Below are 18,326 nucleotides of genomic sequence, written 5' to 3'. Positions count from 1 at the left end.
ACCAGCTCGGTGTCTCTCTGTGTCCTCTGTCATCAGTTGTAGTTGGTTCCTCTTTAAATTTCTCACCGTGGTTTTCTGAAGCTTCAGAAAACGCAGCATTGGCTTCAGACTTGGAGTCTGGATCAGTTTTTTTTTTTTTTTTTTTTTTTAATAATGGCAGCGGCCATGCGATCGCTCCATCTCCGTTCAAACGCACTCAAACTCAAAGTAGCCGACGTGGATTATGAGGCAACTTTAAGGTGAGATCATTGTGGGCAAAAGAATATTTGGTGAAATTTCTAGGGATATTCAGCTCTTTCCAGCTCTTTCCATTTGATGACATCACACAAATGGACACATACCCTAAAAACACTGCCTTATGATGTCATAAAGGCCTAATAGACCCAAAGAGAAAACAATTTTTTTACTGAAGATTCATATCCTGATAGGCAACTGATTCCATTTTCAAGGTCAAAGTCAGGAAAAATCTTGGAAAATGGTCAAAATCCCTATCATTTAACATTGAACAAATTTTCAAAAATTCATAACCTGAACATATTCACATTTAAGAAGCTGAAATAAGAGAATTTGGATTAACAAAAAGGACTCAAATCTATTCACCAATTATCAAAATAGTTGCCAGTTAATTAGCTGATTGTCACTGCAGCCCTGCTGGTGGTCTGACAGAAGGTGCATCTGCATGCGTGTTTGAGTGACAGCTGTCAATCCAGATGGAACACAACAAGCGAACAAACACGGCAGCTTTTATGAATATAATTTCGCCTTCAGCACTCTACCGCCACCAATGGTTCAAATTTGTAGGTGTGTCTGCGTGCAACTTTTGAACTATATGTGCAATTTACAAAAATCAGGTGCTGTTGTATTCCTTTGATCAAGTCCCTTTATGACATCAGTTTCTGCAATTTTGGATTCTTATGGTAAAGCATTATATAATGTCACAGGCCACAAATTTTGTCCGATCTTTGCTAAAATGGCTACAATTAATCTTCAAAGCCTCACAAGTACGTCTGCTGTTTGATGTTTCAAAGCGCTCGTCCATCACAGCCAATTAAAATTAGAGTCGCAGCCGCCCAAGAGGAAATGAGGTCATATCAGCAAGGCTGTGTCAAAAGATCAAAGCCAACCCCCCCCCCCCCCCCGTGAAGAAGGACACGTGGTGTAATCAACCTGTAGGGGGCGCTGCTTCCGGTGGGGGATGTTCAACCATGAGTTGCTTTGTTTTGTTTTTATTCCAATAAAATTAAGGTCACTGTGAGAAAATGAAAATGTTAGAATCACTTCCAGTCTTGTGGTTTTTCATTTAAACCCATAACCTCAATAAAAACTGTAAAAGTTCTGCAAAAACATAGAAGAATGCAAGAAAGAAAATGGCGTTGACCTTGGCTAGCCATGCTACATCATTTATTTTGATAAAATTCTGCCCTACCAAAGTAGAAAGAAAAGCACATAGTGTTTGGAGATAATACAGGCTAGCACAAAAACATTTCCTTAACCAAATTTTAATTTAGAATTGGTTAGTAGATGTGTGTTAGTAAGCTAGCTAACATGGCCAAGTCACTTAAATGGATTTCCATGCTAGTTTATGGGGATAGCTGCTGTAAAAATGTGCCACACCATGCAATTTCATTTTAGAAAATTCAGTGCTCACTAACTAGCATGGCCAGATCACCGTAATGGTCTTCCATGCTAGCTTTTGTAAAAAATTAGCCATGCTGTATAATTTAATTTCAGAAAATTCTACACTGGCTAATTAGCGTGGCAATCACTGTAATAGTCTTCTATGCTATAAAGCTGGCTAGCTTAAAAACTAGCCATGCCATGTAATTTAATTTTTTAAAAATTCTGCACTGGCTAGCTAGCATAGCCAGATCACTTTAATGGTCCTCTATGCTAGTTTGAGCACAAAAATATGTAGACATTAAATTTTTAGATGCTTCTCTTGTATACAAAAGCCAGCAGCATTCGCCAAATAGCACCAGATTAAGTTCTTGTACTGTGCGTTTTAGAAAATCAAACATACTCAAATATATACACGCAGTCCTAATGAAACATATTAAACACTTAACTTTAAAAAAATTTAATGAATAAGATCGGTTAACAGGGCCTTCAGGATAACTGGACGTATGCAGAGTTACGGCCACATACCTCCACATTATTGTCCACATCTGGCCCGCGGGTCGCTAATTGCAGAACAGTAATCAAGTCAAATCTCAGCTTCTGTAGTTTTTCACCACTTAGCCTAGAAATATACGATCATATTGCAATAATATAATTTCAATGACATGAAAAACATTTTGGATTGTTTTACATCTCGAGTGTGGAAATTGATTTTCTTATTTAGTGAAATTAGTTAAAAACAAATACTGCTTTTCAGACAGGTTAGAAAAGTATTATATATATATATAATCTATCACCTGAATCTTCTTTGTAAATGTTGTCGAGGGTTATGTAATGTGTTTTACAATACTGCAGAACATTATCCTTAATTATCCTGTACCCATAATGCACAGCGGCCAGAAGACATCATGTCCAAACCGTACAAACGCGTGACGAAGCTGTTTGGGAGGCGCAGGTCAAACCTGCAGTGATGCTCAAAGGTTCCCCGGCAGAACAAACAGCCAGTGACCCAGAAAATTAAAATGTTGCGCACACAGAAAATGCGGCTTGATGGATGCGCGGATTATAAATGACGCAAAATGCTTTCTCTCAGGAAGAACAAACACCGCACAAATGTGAGGATGATCCCTGAAAGTCTGCAGGATAGGTGGCGGACATTCTGTCCTCTGCGGACACTTACAGACTTTTGATGCCCTCAGATGTCCGCTGACGCGCCGCCGCATGCGGCTCTTTGTCCGGAGGCAGCGCGCGCGCGACGGTCTGGATGCTGCAGGCGGGAGGATGCGGAGGTCGAGCCGCCCTTCTTTGTGCTCTCAGCATCCGGCTGCTGGTTCCTCCGCAGCAGGTCTGAAACAACAAATAAAGTCCAAAAACAGAAAAGAATCGACATCACAATGTGACAGATGAGCGTGCGCGCGCGGACCAAGATAAATGATGGAGAGAAGTGGGGCGCAGTCAGAGACAGAGAGAGAGAGAGAGAGAGAGCAGGTTACTGATGCTGTCCAGGGGCGGAACCAGAAATTTTTTGGCGGGGGGGGGGGGGGGGGGGGGGGTGAGCTACCATGCTTTAAAGCTGTACCAAAACTGACAAAAATTAGTTTTGAAACCCAAGCCGGTTTATTTTTGTAACATATTGCAAATGATAAAATTTTTATCTGGGGGAAATTCAACAGCAAATATTTTTCCTTCCCTTTGCCGCTGTGCAGATAATCAACAGGAGGAAACACGTGTACACATGTGAGGTTTTGATTTGACCCACGCTAACATCCGTAAAATGTCTTAATCTCTTCAGAGGTGTGATCTGGTTCCAAAAAACAAAGCAAAACAGTATTAGATTTAGAAATGTTTATTTCTTGCTAACTTTTCCAAAATATATGAGAACTATATTTATACGGAAATAAGCTGTTTTAGAGTGTTTTCTGCCATCTTGGTTTATTTTGTTGAAATGAGCAGCCAGCTGACATCATGTTGCCTTTTTTCATTCCAAATGTCAGTTGCCGTGTCTTTCCCAGCATCACCCACACAGACTGGAAGAAGCCCCCATGTGAGCTATGTCACTAACAAATGTAGGTCATGGCGTCTGATCGCTTGAATTTCTCCCCTTCAGGGGTAGAAATACCGAATTGTTTACAGACAGTGCAAATTTTGATCATATTGGCAATATCATATTATGAATCCTTTATTTAAATACTGAGGCATTTAAATTATAGTGGTGCCAAATAATTTTTTTTATAACTTTAAAACTTAAAAATCCCAACATCCATACAGCTTTAATTAACAACATTCCCAATAATTAAAATATAGGCTTAACCAGAGAGGTTTGCAATGTATTTTGTGTGATACCTGTGTTATTTATATGACACAATTATTGGTTCTCTTTCATTCTTTCTGACCACTATTAATGGTATAAACAGCCAAAGACATGGATTTTTTTTTTTTTTTTTTACTGATATTAGAGACTAAAATAAAATTACAGCAGCGTCTGCTGATATATACATAAAAATGGTAATGATTCCAAACAATTGCAACTGAGGTTTGATGTTTTATTGTTATAAATAAATAAAGTTTATTCCAAAAATAACCATCAATCCCACCGCCATCATGCTGCATGCACACAGATTAGCAGTCACTGTGTCTCATCGCTCAGCGTTTGGATAAAATCACATTCTCAATTTGACATTTCTTCTATGCATTTTTACTTTTTTTTTATTGTGACCAGTCAACAGTAATCCTGACGTGTAATCAGCAGACTGATCTCACACACCTTCCAGGTGGATGCATTACCTTTGCAAAGGGGCAAATGTGCACTAAAGTACATTTTAACAACTTCTGAATAACATTTGAGAGGAAAATCTTCATCTTTTCAGAGGAAACGTCACCTGTTTTACTTCATTCTTGCATTTGTATTTTGTTGAGTATTCTTACACTTTACTGCAGTTTAAAGTTTGCAATAAATCCACATTCAAGTCATCATGTAAGTGGACACGTTTTGCACAGTTTGCTGCTCAGAAACATTCCAGAGACTGGCGCACAACTTCCAGAATTGAGCAGAGCTGTGGTTTGGAAGCAATGTTCAGATTTGCAAACTTTTTATGAGTTTCACAAAAAATAAACCCGGATCCTAAATCATTTAGAATTAAATAATTGAGAAGGTTGCTAAGCAGCTGAGAGCGACACCGGAAGCACTCCGCTCACTTCCAAAAATGATGGTCAGATTCAGAAGTGTTTGTCCCTGTTTGCCCACTGAACACACAGATGAATGTGTGCAGATAAACTTTAAGTTATTATTCTGACTGTTATCATTTAACAAAGTAGGTTTTGGATGTTTTATGCAATAAAAATTAAAAAGGATTACGTTTGTCAGATGAGCCAAATGTCGAGTTAAATAGTTATACCGTGTTCCTGCGTTAATTGTTTGAAATAATGTCTTTTAATGTGCAGAACGGTAGTTCTATTTCATTCCTCCTGACCGCCAGAGGGCGGTCATCCGGAAGTCAGAGCCGTCGTGACATACGTCACTCTCGTTTCATTGTGAAACGGCGGGGTGTGTTTGAATTGTGGACCCGCACGTCCCGGCGGTTTGCTGACGGCTCAGTTGTGTAAGACGTGGATCTGTTGTGACGGCTTTGTGTTTAATGGTGCCCAAATTCTTCGGGCTCCGTGTGGTTTGGCTTAATTTTATCGCTAGCAAAATGGGAGATATGGCCTCTACAATGCAGATGTCCACCGCGGAGACAGCGCTGCCTGGGCGGGCGGAGAGCATCAAGGTGTCCGGTGGTGAGCGTTGTTAGCTTTAGCATGTAGCTTCTGTCGTTTAATAACACAGATGCGGAAGATAGCTGCCCATAAAAATATGTTTACTGGTTTTTGTGGTTTTCTGCTACTGTCTGTTTGACCTGAGAGTTAAATGCACAAACTATATTAATGATCAAAACTTTAGCAGCTACCAAAACAGACATCGGCTCACTGCGCGTGCGCTCTCTCTCTCTCAATTTATTTTAGTTTCTTTCACTTTCTTTCTGGTTTATGGCATATAGTACACATACAAATGAATACGTAACATTGTAGAGAAGCTTGATTCTTCGACCTTGACTGGGTTGCTTGACGCGAGGATGTTTCGCTTCAAATCACAGAAGCTTCCTCAGCTAAAATTCTTGCTCTGGAAGTCTGACTTCTGTCTGACTCTTGTAGAAAAGAATAAAACAGAAGCCAACAAAAGCTGGAGTTTAACCAGACCCCTTCTACTGAGAGGCAGACTGCTATAGGCTAGTGACTAAACAATAGCTCTAATTAGCAACTATTGTGCTGTAGTTAGCACACCTAATGGCAGGACAGCTGTCCCTCTAATGATGGGATGGATGCCTTTCTGATGGCTCCCTTGATGACGTGAATGACTCATTACCATGAACAAAAGATTGAAACTCCTTTGACCTGAGTACCCCATTGTAAACAGGGGATAAAGTGTGTCTCAGACCCCCTCCCCGGTTAAGGCTGGGTTTCAAACGTTTCACAAAGAATGCCTCCTTGACCCCTCTCTCAAACCATTTCTTCTCTCTGGCTAACATTTTAACTTCCTTGTCCTCAAACGTGTGGTTAGTGTCTTTAAGGTGGAGGTGAACCGCAGACTGAGGTCCACTGGCGCCCTCTCTGCGGTCTTCTTGTCTCCGTCTCCTGTCTATCTGGTCTCTTTGTTCTCTGGGACTTCTGCACTTTGTCCAGGGACCATCGTGGGTCCCCACATACTGGGAGGGCTTTCTGGACATGTTGTTGCTCTTTAGCCCTTCCCTCTGCAGTTGTGGGCACCTGTAGGGCTCTGTGTTGAAGCGTCCTGATCACCCCAAGCTTGTGTTCAAGGGGGTGGTTTGAGCCAAAGAGCAGATATTGGTCAGTGTGAGTTGGTTTTCTGTAAACCCCTGTCTGGAGCTGCCTGTTCTCTCCAATCATAACACCACAGTCCAGGAAGGCTAAATGGTTGTTTCTGGCATCCTCACGTGTGAACTTGATATTGGTGTCCACCGAGTTGATGTGTTCTGTAAAGTCCACAACTTGCTGTTGCTTGATTTTGACCCATGTGTCATCAACATATCTGAACCAGTGACTGGGAGAGATGCCCGTGAAAGACATCAAGGCTGTCTTCTCCACTCGCTCCATGTACAGATTGGCCACAATGGGGGATACCGGAGACCCCATCGCACAACCATGAATCTGCCTGTAGTAATTCCCCCTAAACAGGAAATACGTGGTGTTGAGACAGATCTCCAAGAGTTGGCAGATGTGGTCTGGTGTGAGTTTGGTCCTTTCAAGTAGAGACACATCCTCCAGCAGTCTCTGCCTCACAGCTGAGATGGCCTCAGCAGTGGGGATGCAGGTGAACAATGATGTCACATCAAATGACACCATAGTTTCATCTGCCTCCAGCTGTAGGTCCTTGATCTTGTTCACAAAATCTTGTGTGTTCTCCACATGGTGGTCTGAGTTACCCACTAGAGGAGCCAAAATCCACTTGAGGTACTTGGCCAAATTGTACGTGATGGAATCTGTGCTACATACAATAGGCCTGAGTGGCACGTCCTGTTTGTGGATTTTGGGCAGTCCATAGATGCACGGAGTGGCGTCCCCAGGGTATAGTCTGTAGTATGTCTGCCTGTCGATGAGTCCCTCTTTCTCTAGGTTTTGGAGGTAGCTAATGATTTTCTTCTTATAGCCGCTCGTGGGGTCTCTCTTCAGACGTTCGTGTGTATTGGAGTCACTGAGCAAGTTGTTGATCTTGGCCTCGTAATCCGATGTGTTCAGGACCACCGTGCATCTGCCTTTATCCGTTGGCAGGATAAGGATGCTTTGGTCCTTTTGCAGTGATGACAAAGCTTTCCGTTCTTCTCCTGTGATGTTGGACGGAGGAGGCTTAACACTGTTCAGCACTGCTGTGACTCTTAGTCGGAGGTCCCCAGCTTCTGACTCTGACAAACTGTTATGTTTAATGGCTGACTCTACTGCAGTGATGTAATCTACTGTTGGAATATGTTTAGGGGTCACTGAGAAATTTAGTCCTTTAGCGAGCACATCCTTTTCTGTCTGTGTAAGAACCCTGTTGGAGAGATTCTTTACCCAATTTTCCCTGTTGTCACTAATTTGTCTGGGTGTATCTTTAAAAATACTCCCACTGAAAGTACGCCTTTTCTGCACTAAAAGGTTGTGAAACTTCCTGATTTGCCGCTCCTTACTTTTTAAATGCTCAGCCATTTGAATTTTAACTATGAACTTTGTGATCTTATTATGGGCCTCTTCCCCCACTAAGGTGTCTAACATTTTGTGCAGACTATCCAGATTATTTTGGAGGTCTAATATTTTAAAATGAAGCCTTCTAATTCTAAGACCCAAAATCCTCCTAAGGTAACTGTGCTGAAGAGAGACCCCACGAGCGGCTATAAGAAGAAAATCATTAGCTACCTCCAAAACCACCCCCTTGAACACAAGCTCGGGGTGATCAGGACGCTTCAACACAGAGCCCTACAGGTGCCCACAACTGCAGAGGGAAGGGCTAAAGAACAACAACTTGTCCAGAAAGCCCTCACAGTATGTGGGTACCCACGATGGTCCCTGGACAAAGTGCAGAAGTCCCAGAGAACAAAGAGACCAGATAGACAGGAGACGGAGACAAGAAGAAGAGTGTCTTTCCCTTATTTAGCAGGAGTAGGGGAAAAACTACGGAGGATCTTCAGACAGCACAAAATCCCAGTTTACTTTAAACCGGTTAACACCTTGAGACAGAAATTAGTTCACCCTAAGGACATGATCCCTAGTTACAAACAGAGCAATGTAGTGTATTCTATCAGATGTCAGGAAAACTGTAACGAACACTACATAGGTGAAACGAAGCAACCTTTACACAAAAGGCTATACCAGCACCGCAGAGAGGGCGCCAGTGGACCTCAGTCTGCGGTTCACCTCCACCTTAAAGACACTAACCACACGTTTGAGGACAAGGAAGTTAAAATATTAGCCAGAGAGAAGAAATGGTTTGAGAGAGGGGTCAAGGAGGCATTCTTTGTGAAACGTTTGAAACCCAGCCTTAATCGGGGAGGGGGTCTGAGACACACTTTATCCCCTGTTTACAATGGGGTACTCAGGTCAAAGGAGTTTCAGTCTTTTGTTCATGGTAATGAGTCATTCACGTCATCAAGGGAGCCATCAGAAAGGCATCCATCCCATCATTAGAGGGACAGCTGTCCTGCCATTAGTTGTGCTAACTACAGCACAATAGTTGCTAATTAGAGCTATTGTTTAGTCACTAGCCTATAGCAGTCTGCCTCTCAGTAGGAGGGGTCTGGTTAAACTCCAGCTTTTGTTGGCTTCTGTTTTATTCTTCTCTACAAGAGTCAGACAGAAGTCAGACTTCCAGAGCAAGAATTTTAGCTGAGGAAGCTTCTGCGATTTGAAGCGAAACGTCCTCCCGTCAAGCAACCCAGTCCAGTCGAAGATTCAAGCTTCTCTACTATGGAAACCACCTGGACAACTGAGAGCCTACACAGAAACAATACGTAACATTGTTATAATCTTCTTCCTGCTGCTCCCTTCAGGGGGCGCCACAGCAGATCAGTCATTTCCATCTCACTCTGTCCTCTGTGTCTTCCTCTGTCTCACCAGCCACCTGCATGTCCTCCCTCAGGACATCCATAAACCTCCTCTTTGGTCTCCCTCTTCTCCTCCTGCCTGGTGGCTCCATCCTCAGCATCCTTCTCACTATATACCCTATAGACTATGTCCCTCCTCTGCACATGTCCAAACCATTTCGATCTCATCGTCGCTCTAACGTTGTCTCCAAACCGTCCCACCTGAGCTGTCCCTCTGATGTGTTCATTCCACATAGTTAATATAATGACAAAATAAAACCCACAGAATTATCACAATGCTAAATTGCCGTCCTCCTGGATATGGAATAAATCCAGTCTAATCAAGATGAAATTAGCCAAAATAAAGTGTAGTAGGTTTCTTGGTTTCTTCAGTCATAATATTTATGAAATATGAGTTGATAAATTAAATATATTATCACAGACAATAAATTTGGCCTTAATCTGTTAAATCTCTAATCTTTTTTTAGAGTAATTAATTATATATATATATATATATATATATATACACACAGTCTATGGTAATTATTGAAAAAAATACTGAGAAACATGTTTCAAATTATATATTTAATCCAGTTGTTCCAGTCTAATCCAGATCCCTCAGGAAGAGTTAAAGGAATTGGCCGAAGATAGGGAAGAATCAATCAATCAATCAATCAATTTTTATATAGCGCCAAATCACAACAAACAGTTGCCCCAAGGCGCTTTATATTGTAAGGCAAGGCCATACAATAATTATGTATGGGAATGGGAAGAGCAGCTTGGTCTGCCACTGCGACCTGGACCCAGATAATAAATTAAAATTATCCAGTTGCAGTTGATAATTGGTAAATGCTGTCATTGTGTTGTGGCACTGTTTTGTTATTTTAGTAAAATTACAGTCTTTAGTATTGGCTGTCGATAGCTTAGCGTTAGGTGTGCTATCAAGGCTCTAATATTGCACCTAGCGTTAGCATGAGCCACGTGCCTCCATTTAAAAAAAAAAAACCAACAACAACAAAAAAAAAAAACCCCACAATTTATAATGTGCTTTAAAAATACATACATACTTGTGGTGGCACAGACCTGAGTGAGGGGATCTACTTAAAGCACTGATTCATGATGGATTTAATTCTCCAAGTGTCTTGAAAACTTCCTAGCATCACATAATGTGATGCCAAAGGGCATCATATAGAGCAATGCTAATGGGCTGACGTTAGCATGAAAACATGTTAGTGTCAAATAATGTGATGCTAATGGGCGAGGCATAATGCTATGCTACAGGGCTAACGTTATGATGAAAACTTGCTATCACCACATTATTTTTGTAACATGTTGCAAACAGCTCATTTTAATGAAGATAACATTTTTATCTGTGGAGATGCTAACGAGTAACTCACATTATGTGATGCTAATGGGCTAACATCAGCATGAAAACTCGCTAGTGTCACATAATCCAATGCTAACGGGTGTCACATAATGTGACACTCATGAGCTAACGTTAAAATGGAAAATCCTTCTTGTTACACCATGTGATGCTACCGGGCTAAAAGCATGAGCTGACTTTTTCCTTTGGGAACAGTGGGATTAAGTATGAACTGACATGTAAAAGACACACAGATCTTGGCATAAAAGAATTTTGTGTGGTAAATGTGTATTACTGTACTCATAATACCACAATTTTTCCTTTAGACTTGTTTATGATTCATTATTTTTGGGCTTATATAAACTGGACAAGCACGTAGCACATTTCTTGATTTGATTTCTAGCACTCGGCATCTAAATTACAGAGACAGCGCCACCTAACTTTTATTTTTTTTTTTTGTTTTGCACTTGTTTTGATTGTTCCAGTTTAATTCCATTGTGATGATGTACAGAGGCAAAATCACAAACATTCCATTGCTGTCCAAATACTTAGGGTCCAGGCTATGAGCCATTGTAGACACTGGGCTAGGTTAGCGAGCTAGTGTGGATTTTGTATTAATAAACTGGAATTATAATTAATCGGAATTTTACAAAACTAGATCATATAGAATGGCTACCCAAAGTGACCACTGCTGCTATTTCCTGGCATAGTAGTGACGGAGCCATGCTAGCTACTAAAATGCTAACTATCTAACAATAAATGTGAGTGTGTTGTCTTAAACTGGAGTTTTATCAAATTAATTCACATAGCATGGCTACCAGATATGACCACTGCTGTTATTTACTAACGACTGGGCATGCTAACTACTGGCATGTTAACTACCTAACAATAAATGGGAGCGTGTCATCTTAAAGTGGAATTTTATCAAACTAGTTCACGGCTACCACAAGTGACCACTGCTGCTATTTGCTGTCATGATAGTGACTGGGCCATGCTAGCTGCTAGCACGGTAACTACCGTATTCTCTTTAGTATAAGTCGCAGCTATAAAATTTGTACTGGGGTATAAGTTGCACCTTTTTCTGTATTATCAGCTTTAATTTGGGATTTTTGTGCATTGTTAATGTATTCTTTTTATTATTGGCATTTATTCGCTTATTCTTAGTTTATTTTGTTCAGTGCTTTGGTTACTTTGGTGCTTTTGGGGGTAGGGGGGGTATATAAGTCACACCAGAGTACCATTGAAACTAGTACAAAAAACATAACTTATACTCCGGAAAATATGCTACCAAACAGTAAATGAAATTATTTGAAAGAAATGTATGTCTTTTATTTGGCACAGTCTTTTCTCACAAGTGACTGCAGACTGTATCGTCTGTTTTCAGGAATAATTGTGTAAATTTTGATGCACAGTTGTTGTGTAATCATAGCAGTTGTGTGTTCATGTAAATGGAGCATGTTAATAGCAGACGTCTGCCTCGGGGCAGCCTGCAGCCAGCTGAGTCCAAACAGGGAAAGAATCACTCCAAAATATCAGGAGCTGAGGACAGAGGGTGGGACAGAGGTGGCTGAGGGTCTACAAAGACCGCTGCACAGAAAGCAAAGTCATGACCTAAAACCTTGATCAGATCTGTAGCATGGGTTTAATGATACGTTGAGCCCCTCATTTGTGTGAATGTGTGTTTTTCTATGTGCAAACAGATGGCACTCTTCGGTTGGCAGTTGGGACTTTTGGCACCAAGCGGTCCCTCTTCACTCTGAGTGAGGGTACCGGTTGTTGGCACGCTGCAAATAGTTCTGCCCTGGCACTTGATGCCCCTCTTCACCCACACATCCTCACTGATGTCCAACATGCAAGAGGGAAAGACGCACAAAGGTTAAGTCAAGTTGTGACATTTGCATTTGGACTTCGTGGTGGAAATGATTTGTCCAAATTTTCCTGAGCATTCTGTGCAGACGAGTATTTGGACTTGGTGAAGGGACATGTGGAAGGTTGGGGGGGGGGGGGGGGGGTGTCCACATCCACTAGGACAGAAAGATCTGCTGGCTGGAGGGGTTCAGACAGATGGGCAGACATGCTGGAATATCGTCAAGGCTTTTGGAACGCTTTGACGTGGGCAGAGAGGAAACGGAAGCCGTGTCTGAGGCGGAGCCACTTGGCGAAATTTGTCCTCCTTTGTTTGTTTGGCTGAGGGCTGCAGCGCCACAGCACGAGGTCTGCTGACACTCCTAAAACAGAGAGGAGACAACCAGGACTCGCACCTGATGTCAGAAATAGAATAAGACTACAGATACACAAAAAAAAACAAACCCAAACAACAACAAAACAAACTTCTTGGTTGTTTTTTTATATATTGAGGATTGTAATGACTGGAACCAACGAGCCTTCTGAGTCACCGTCTGAGGAGTCTCATTATTCAAAGAAGATCAAAGTTTGCATTTGATTTTTAATGAAGCAGTGCCCACTGCTGACTTCTGCTCCCGAGAGCCAAAACGCATTTCTGAACAAGACCCGGATGGACGGACGTGAAGGAGTCGACCAGTCACCAGAGGAATGCTAACATGCACTAAACTAGAGATGCAAGAGGTATGTGAAGGAGTCCTCATTAATCTTTTTATACTGTTTCCTCAAAGTTGATGGGGTGTTTTTTTTGGGGGGGGGGGTAGTTTTGGTCCAGGAGAGGTATCCATGGAGATGTAACGATATCCCACAATTGGATATGATTCACGATTCTCCTTTCGCGATGCGATTATCTTGCGATTTATTTGATTTGATTTTTTTTTAAAACAGAATCAGACACATTGACTGAAAAATATAGCTTTATTTCTTTAAACTTTGGAAAACATGTTTTCTCTTCTTAAAACTGCAGCTGAAATGATATTTTAAATAACACACACATATATATATATATATATCAAAATAACTAAATGAAAATATGCTGCCAAGAAATAAAAACAAATAACCCCATCACAGTTTTAAATTTTTGATAGTACTTTATACTTAAACATTTTATATATAAAGTCAAAGACCCAGAATATCCAGTGTGATCAGCATTCTACGACTTGGAAAAAATAACATCCATAACCTTGAAATCTTTGTAGCAGAACAAATTATTTCTATAAAATCTAGAAACGTAAATGCTATTTTACTTTTCTCATTGCCCATTGGTTTAAAAAAAAAATCACATGATAAAAAGGCACACTCTGATTGGATGTTGCCTCAGTGAGAAAATGCAGCATTTTATCACTTTACATGTTTGGAATATGTCACGTTAGTAACATTCTTGGCCGCACAGTACTGGAATTCAGTGTGTGTTTTCGTGAAAGCAATGAGTTAAATCCACGTTCTGCACACCTAGTGTGCTGCAGTGAAGTTAGTTTTAGGTTGCGTTTGTCGAATTTCCAACCTCAACCTAACTTCACCTCAGGCTCTGGTGTGTGGAGCACATACATCTGAGTAATGTTGAAATCACATAGGAAAACAATGGCGTTACCTCTGTATAGAGTTGAATGCAAACAAAAGTCTGGCACCAAATCTATAATCAGAAAATGAAAATGACTGCCATCATATTAAAAGAACATGAGTATAAATAAACTCCAGTTTGTTTGCTCAGGGGGTGTTTAAGGTCTTGACCTTACTGAAGTATAGTGCGTTTGGATAACTTATAATTTGTGTGCTTTTACCCCGTTATTGTCTTAAGTCGGCTTGCTTAAATCCTCTGGGGTCCAAGGGCATTTTCTCAGTTTTGCAATACTGTCAGTAATTTCCCTTTTAAGGTGCTTGCATATAGTATAATGTCCGTGTTGTATCAAAATGTTCAGAGCAATCTCAGCTTTCTGAATGTGAGAGAGATATTGGTTTAAAAGATATAATTGGCTGTAGAACTGTAAATATGAAGTGTTTTCAGAAATTCTTTAGTGAATAGGCATTTTGATTTGTGTCTTTAGGTCATGAAATTAGTGTAAAATAGTAAAACTAGCATATAATGGATTCAGGTGGACCAGCGAATTTTGTCTCTTAAAAATGAAATCTGCTATATGCATAAAACAGGCAAAATCTGTTATATGTATGGAACGGATTATGTACTCTGAGTTAGGAGGCGCCGAATGATCTACGGGGAATCCCCAGTACCAATAAGGCTTATGTATTTCCTTGATTAAACACCTGACCTTGAATCAGGACCTGCCTGTTTTAATGACCGGGTCAAAATTCGTCTGAAAAAAATTAAACTCCTGCCTTAAATAAGTTCCGGGCATTGTGTGCATTAAAAAGATTACATTTAGTCGAGTCACACTTCTTTTTTTTTTTTTTTTCTTCTAAGTCTGTTGCAGAGTGGTACCTTAAAATCCTAAAGCCTGATTTATGCTAATACAACTCTGTCACTCCGTGGCCACTCAATGGCATCGATGTCCACATGGCCCTTTTAAAGTTCTCCATCATGTTGGTGGGTGTCTTAATACAATTTAATACAGAAACAGCAGCTTTTTCAAGATCAGTTTGTCCCTCAGTGAGCCTCCACTTCTTTATACAATCATCAGCCTCCAAACCAACCTTACGGTACGTGCAGTTTGCCTCCATGTATTGCAGGTCATTTCAACGTCCTTGTAGTTTTTAGACTCTGTGTTGTAAAGTTGGTCATATTTATGAACTTTTCTGCCAAATGTTCCTCTATTTCATCCATAATCGAAATGTAACCGGTGTGTGCACTACAAAAACTTTTAAAATGTGACGGGAGAGGAAGCGGTGACACCGGAAAAGTGACCAATCACAGCCCTTGTGATTTCCGTCCTTTGGACTAGGCTACAGAGAGGGTTTGCAGCCCTGCAGAGGGCTGTGATCTAAAGAGGTTGTCTTTGGTTCATCACACCCAGGGATATGTGTGAAACCTAACACCATATTACAGAGCAGGCGGTGAGTAGCGTTTTGCTAATAATCGGCGGCCTTGAATAAATGTCTGCCTAGTTTAGGCGCTGGGTCTGAGCACGGTTTGAAAAAATAAACGCCCAGGCTTTTATCAAGGAAATACGGTACCCACTTAACTTGAATCAGTGAGTGTCAGTGCTGAACTTTGCTCTCTCCGGTTCATGCGAGAGGGTTTTAATGGAAATGCATTGCGATGGGATGGGATGTTTTGTTCGATATGAGTGAAAATTTGTTATACAAAATCCCTTATATATGGTGTTTATTACATGGAAAACAATATAAAAACATTGCGACTTCTGCTTTTGTCCTGTGAGTGCAAGTATATGGCTTATACGATGACAGTTTAGGTAAGTTTTGCTGTATATTAAAAAGATTTTTGCGCAATGTATTAATAAATTTAAATATATATGTCAATCAATCAATTTTTTTTTTTTATATAGCGCCAAATCACAACAAATAGTTGCCCCAAGTTGTGTGTGTATGTGCGATGCAGTGCAGCAGGTTCAACCACTGGGAACTGCATGGTGGAGACCTGGTACATTCAAGAGCATATTTGTAAAATAAAATCACTCACCAGTGCCTGCGAGTTGTTTTTGTCTTCAGTCTGTTGACTGTGTCTTGTGTAGGGTTGTGGAAACCAGTGTCTTAAATCCCTCTGTTGGTTTACTGACCTTGATTTATTAGCCCCGTTTATGTTCACACTAAAAACTTGATTGTTATCTGATTATTAAGTGGTCACGTAAACAGCAAAATCTGATATGCGTTATCCGATAACGACAGTTATTTGATTATGAGAAATTGGATTAACACCTGGATTTCTCCCCAATACTCAGATTTCTTCGGTACATGTAAACCATTAATCTGATTTATTTTGCTCTTTTACATGTGTTAAAGCAACTGCCACTCACATTTCCACAGGTACAGCAGGATGCTGACTCATTGGGGCTCGTTACATACGTCATCAGATCACAAAGTTCCAAGTGTACATTGTGTGTCTTAAATAAAAAAATTGCCAGGACCCACAAACGTGCTTCAGCGTCCCTTGTGTTGTTGTTTCAATGCTCCTAAAGAGCAAATTTCTTGGCGTCTGAGCAATTTATGATGTCAAAAAGCTATGCTGTCTGTAGCCCTGTCGTTTTTTTCCACGTTAATAAGAAAACATTTTTTATCCTGCAGCTGGTTTGAGATGGAAATGAGCTGGACAGGCAGCGATAACGACGGCAGCAACCAGAGCGAGGGATGGGGAGGGAGACATAAATGGAACAAGGGAGGAGGATGAAGAAAGCAGGCGGGGATGGAGGAAGAGGAGAAGCTGGGTGGGTTTTAGATTTTAAATGCAGCACAGTTTGAAGAAGCCATCTCTCTGCGTGTGCGTTTATTTACGTACAGCATCTCCGGCGTGTCGTAGCCAGACGTTAGCGTTTGATTTATGGACGTCAGGTGTAAAGCTCTCAGAGGAAAAGGAGGAGGAGCTTTGGACTTTCAGCCTAAGATGTACCTCATTTCCAGGCCTGGAAGTGCTGCATAGTTCCTTTACATCCAGCAAGAACCAAGACATAAATAGGACACAAAAAATTAATAGATTATATTAATTACTTCCATCATGGAGGTAATGTCTCAAAGCAAGATATCTTAAAAGACTATCAGATTTCAGCTTCAGTAGGTGCATGTAACCCTAACCCATGTGGGCATGGAGCCAGTCAGGCATCAATACAAAATTATTGATCCATTGTGTTTGCCGGACTACCCCACCCCAGCGCTCCAAAAAATTTCTACTTTTAATTTGAAAAGCCCCATATTTTACATATCTATTTGTGTATGTATATTTCTGAATATTGGATATTGAGCAGCTTGTGCACAGTTCTGTATGTTACTTGAAGAGGCTCAGATGGTTCAACCTGCATGGTTGCCATCCAGGGCCCGAGGTGGTTCCATGGTGTCATGGATGTGGCAAAACGAGGTACCAGCGCATGCTGCCAAATGTAAAGTGTGACTTGAAGTACAAAGCATTCAGTAAGTCGACAATACTTCAGTCTTTACCAGAGTAAAATGGAAATTTATCGTCCTTTTTGTCACATATAGAATGTGTATGCACTTCCTTTTTTTTTTTTTACTGCTCCTATTTATTAGATGCCTTTTATTGAATTTGCAGAAGCACTTTTTATTGTGTGTGTGTGTGTGTGTGTGTGTGTGTGTGTCTATATATATATAGAGAGAGAGAGAGAGAGAGAGAGAATTTTTTAATATTAAGTGATATAACACCTTTTTATACTATATGTTTGGTTTGTGTTTTCTATGTGATGGTATGTCTATTTGGACATTGGAGTCTGCAATAAAGTTTGATGATGATATCTGAGAGAATGTTTGTTGGATAAATTTTCCTGTAAACAAAAATGCATTATGTTGATGTCTGTTTTAGGAAAACAAATGTTGGCTATTTAATCAGCTTATAAGAAAAGTTGCCTCAGCGCGCCTCACACAGAAGAGTTCAAAATAAAATTTTAAATAAGTAAAAAAAAAAATCTAATACATAATTAAAAACACAAGTAAAAGAATAAAACAGATTAAAAAAAAAATAAAAGCTATCCATAAGAAAGAGAATAAAAATATGTTTTAAGTCAAGACTTTAAACGTACGAGTATTTCACACAACATTCTACTGTTTCACAGTAGAGCATGATATGGCTACTAGCGGGATAACAGTACACAAAAATCCTGGTGTGTAGCAAACCGGAGTTTTCGTGGTATTAGGCCCCATGTCAGGAGAAAAGCTGCTGTTGTATACACACATTTATTCTACATATTTACTGTTAG

At 40.5% G+C, this 18,326-nt stretch overlaps 1 protein-coding gene across 3 annotated transcripts in view; it reads left to right on the top strand.

Annotated features, from left to right (window-relative positions):
- The first annotated feature begins 5,152 nt into the window (after positions 1 to 5,152).
- Positions 5,153 to 18,326, top strand: part of msra (methionine sulfoxide reductase A) — a 28,285-nt gene continuing 15,111 nt past the window's right edge. Inside the window, exons 1-2 of one of the 3 annotated variants that reach the window (XM_034162727.1) lie at positions 5,203 to 5,239; positions 5,309 to 5,394. In XM_034162727.1, the coding sequence (XP_034018618.1) occupies positions 5,310 to 5,394 (85 nt within the window). In that variant the 5' untranslated portion in view covers positions 5,203 to 5,239; position 5,309. Of the gene's footprint in view, positions 5,395 to 18,326 lie in introns of all 3 variants that reach the window. The other 2 variants (XM_034162725.1, XM_034162724.1) reach the window with 2 other exon arrangements.

Source organism: Thalassophryne amazonica, chromosome 21 (genome assembly GCF_902500255.1).
Source record: "Thalassophryne amazonica chromosome 21, fThaAma1.1, whole genome shotgun sequence".
Taxonomy (NCBI): Eukaryota; Metazoa; Chordata; class Actinopteri; order Batrachoidiformes; family Batrachoididae; genus Thalassophryne; species Thalassophryne amazonica.
Note: the sequence above shows the minus strand (reverse complement) of the source record. Positions and strands in the feature narration are given on the sequence as shown.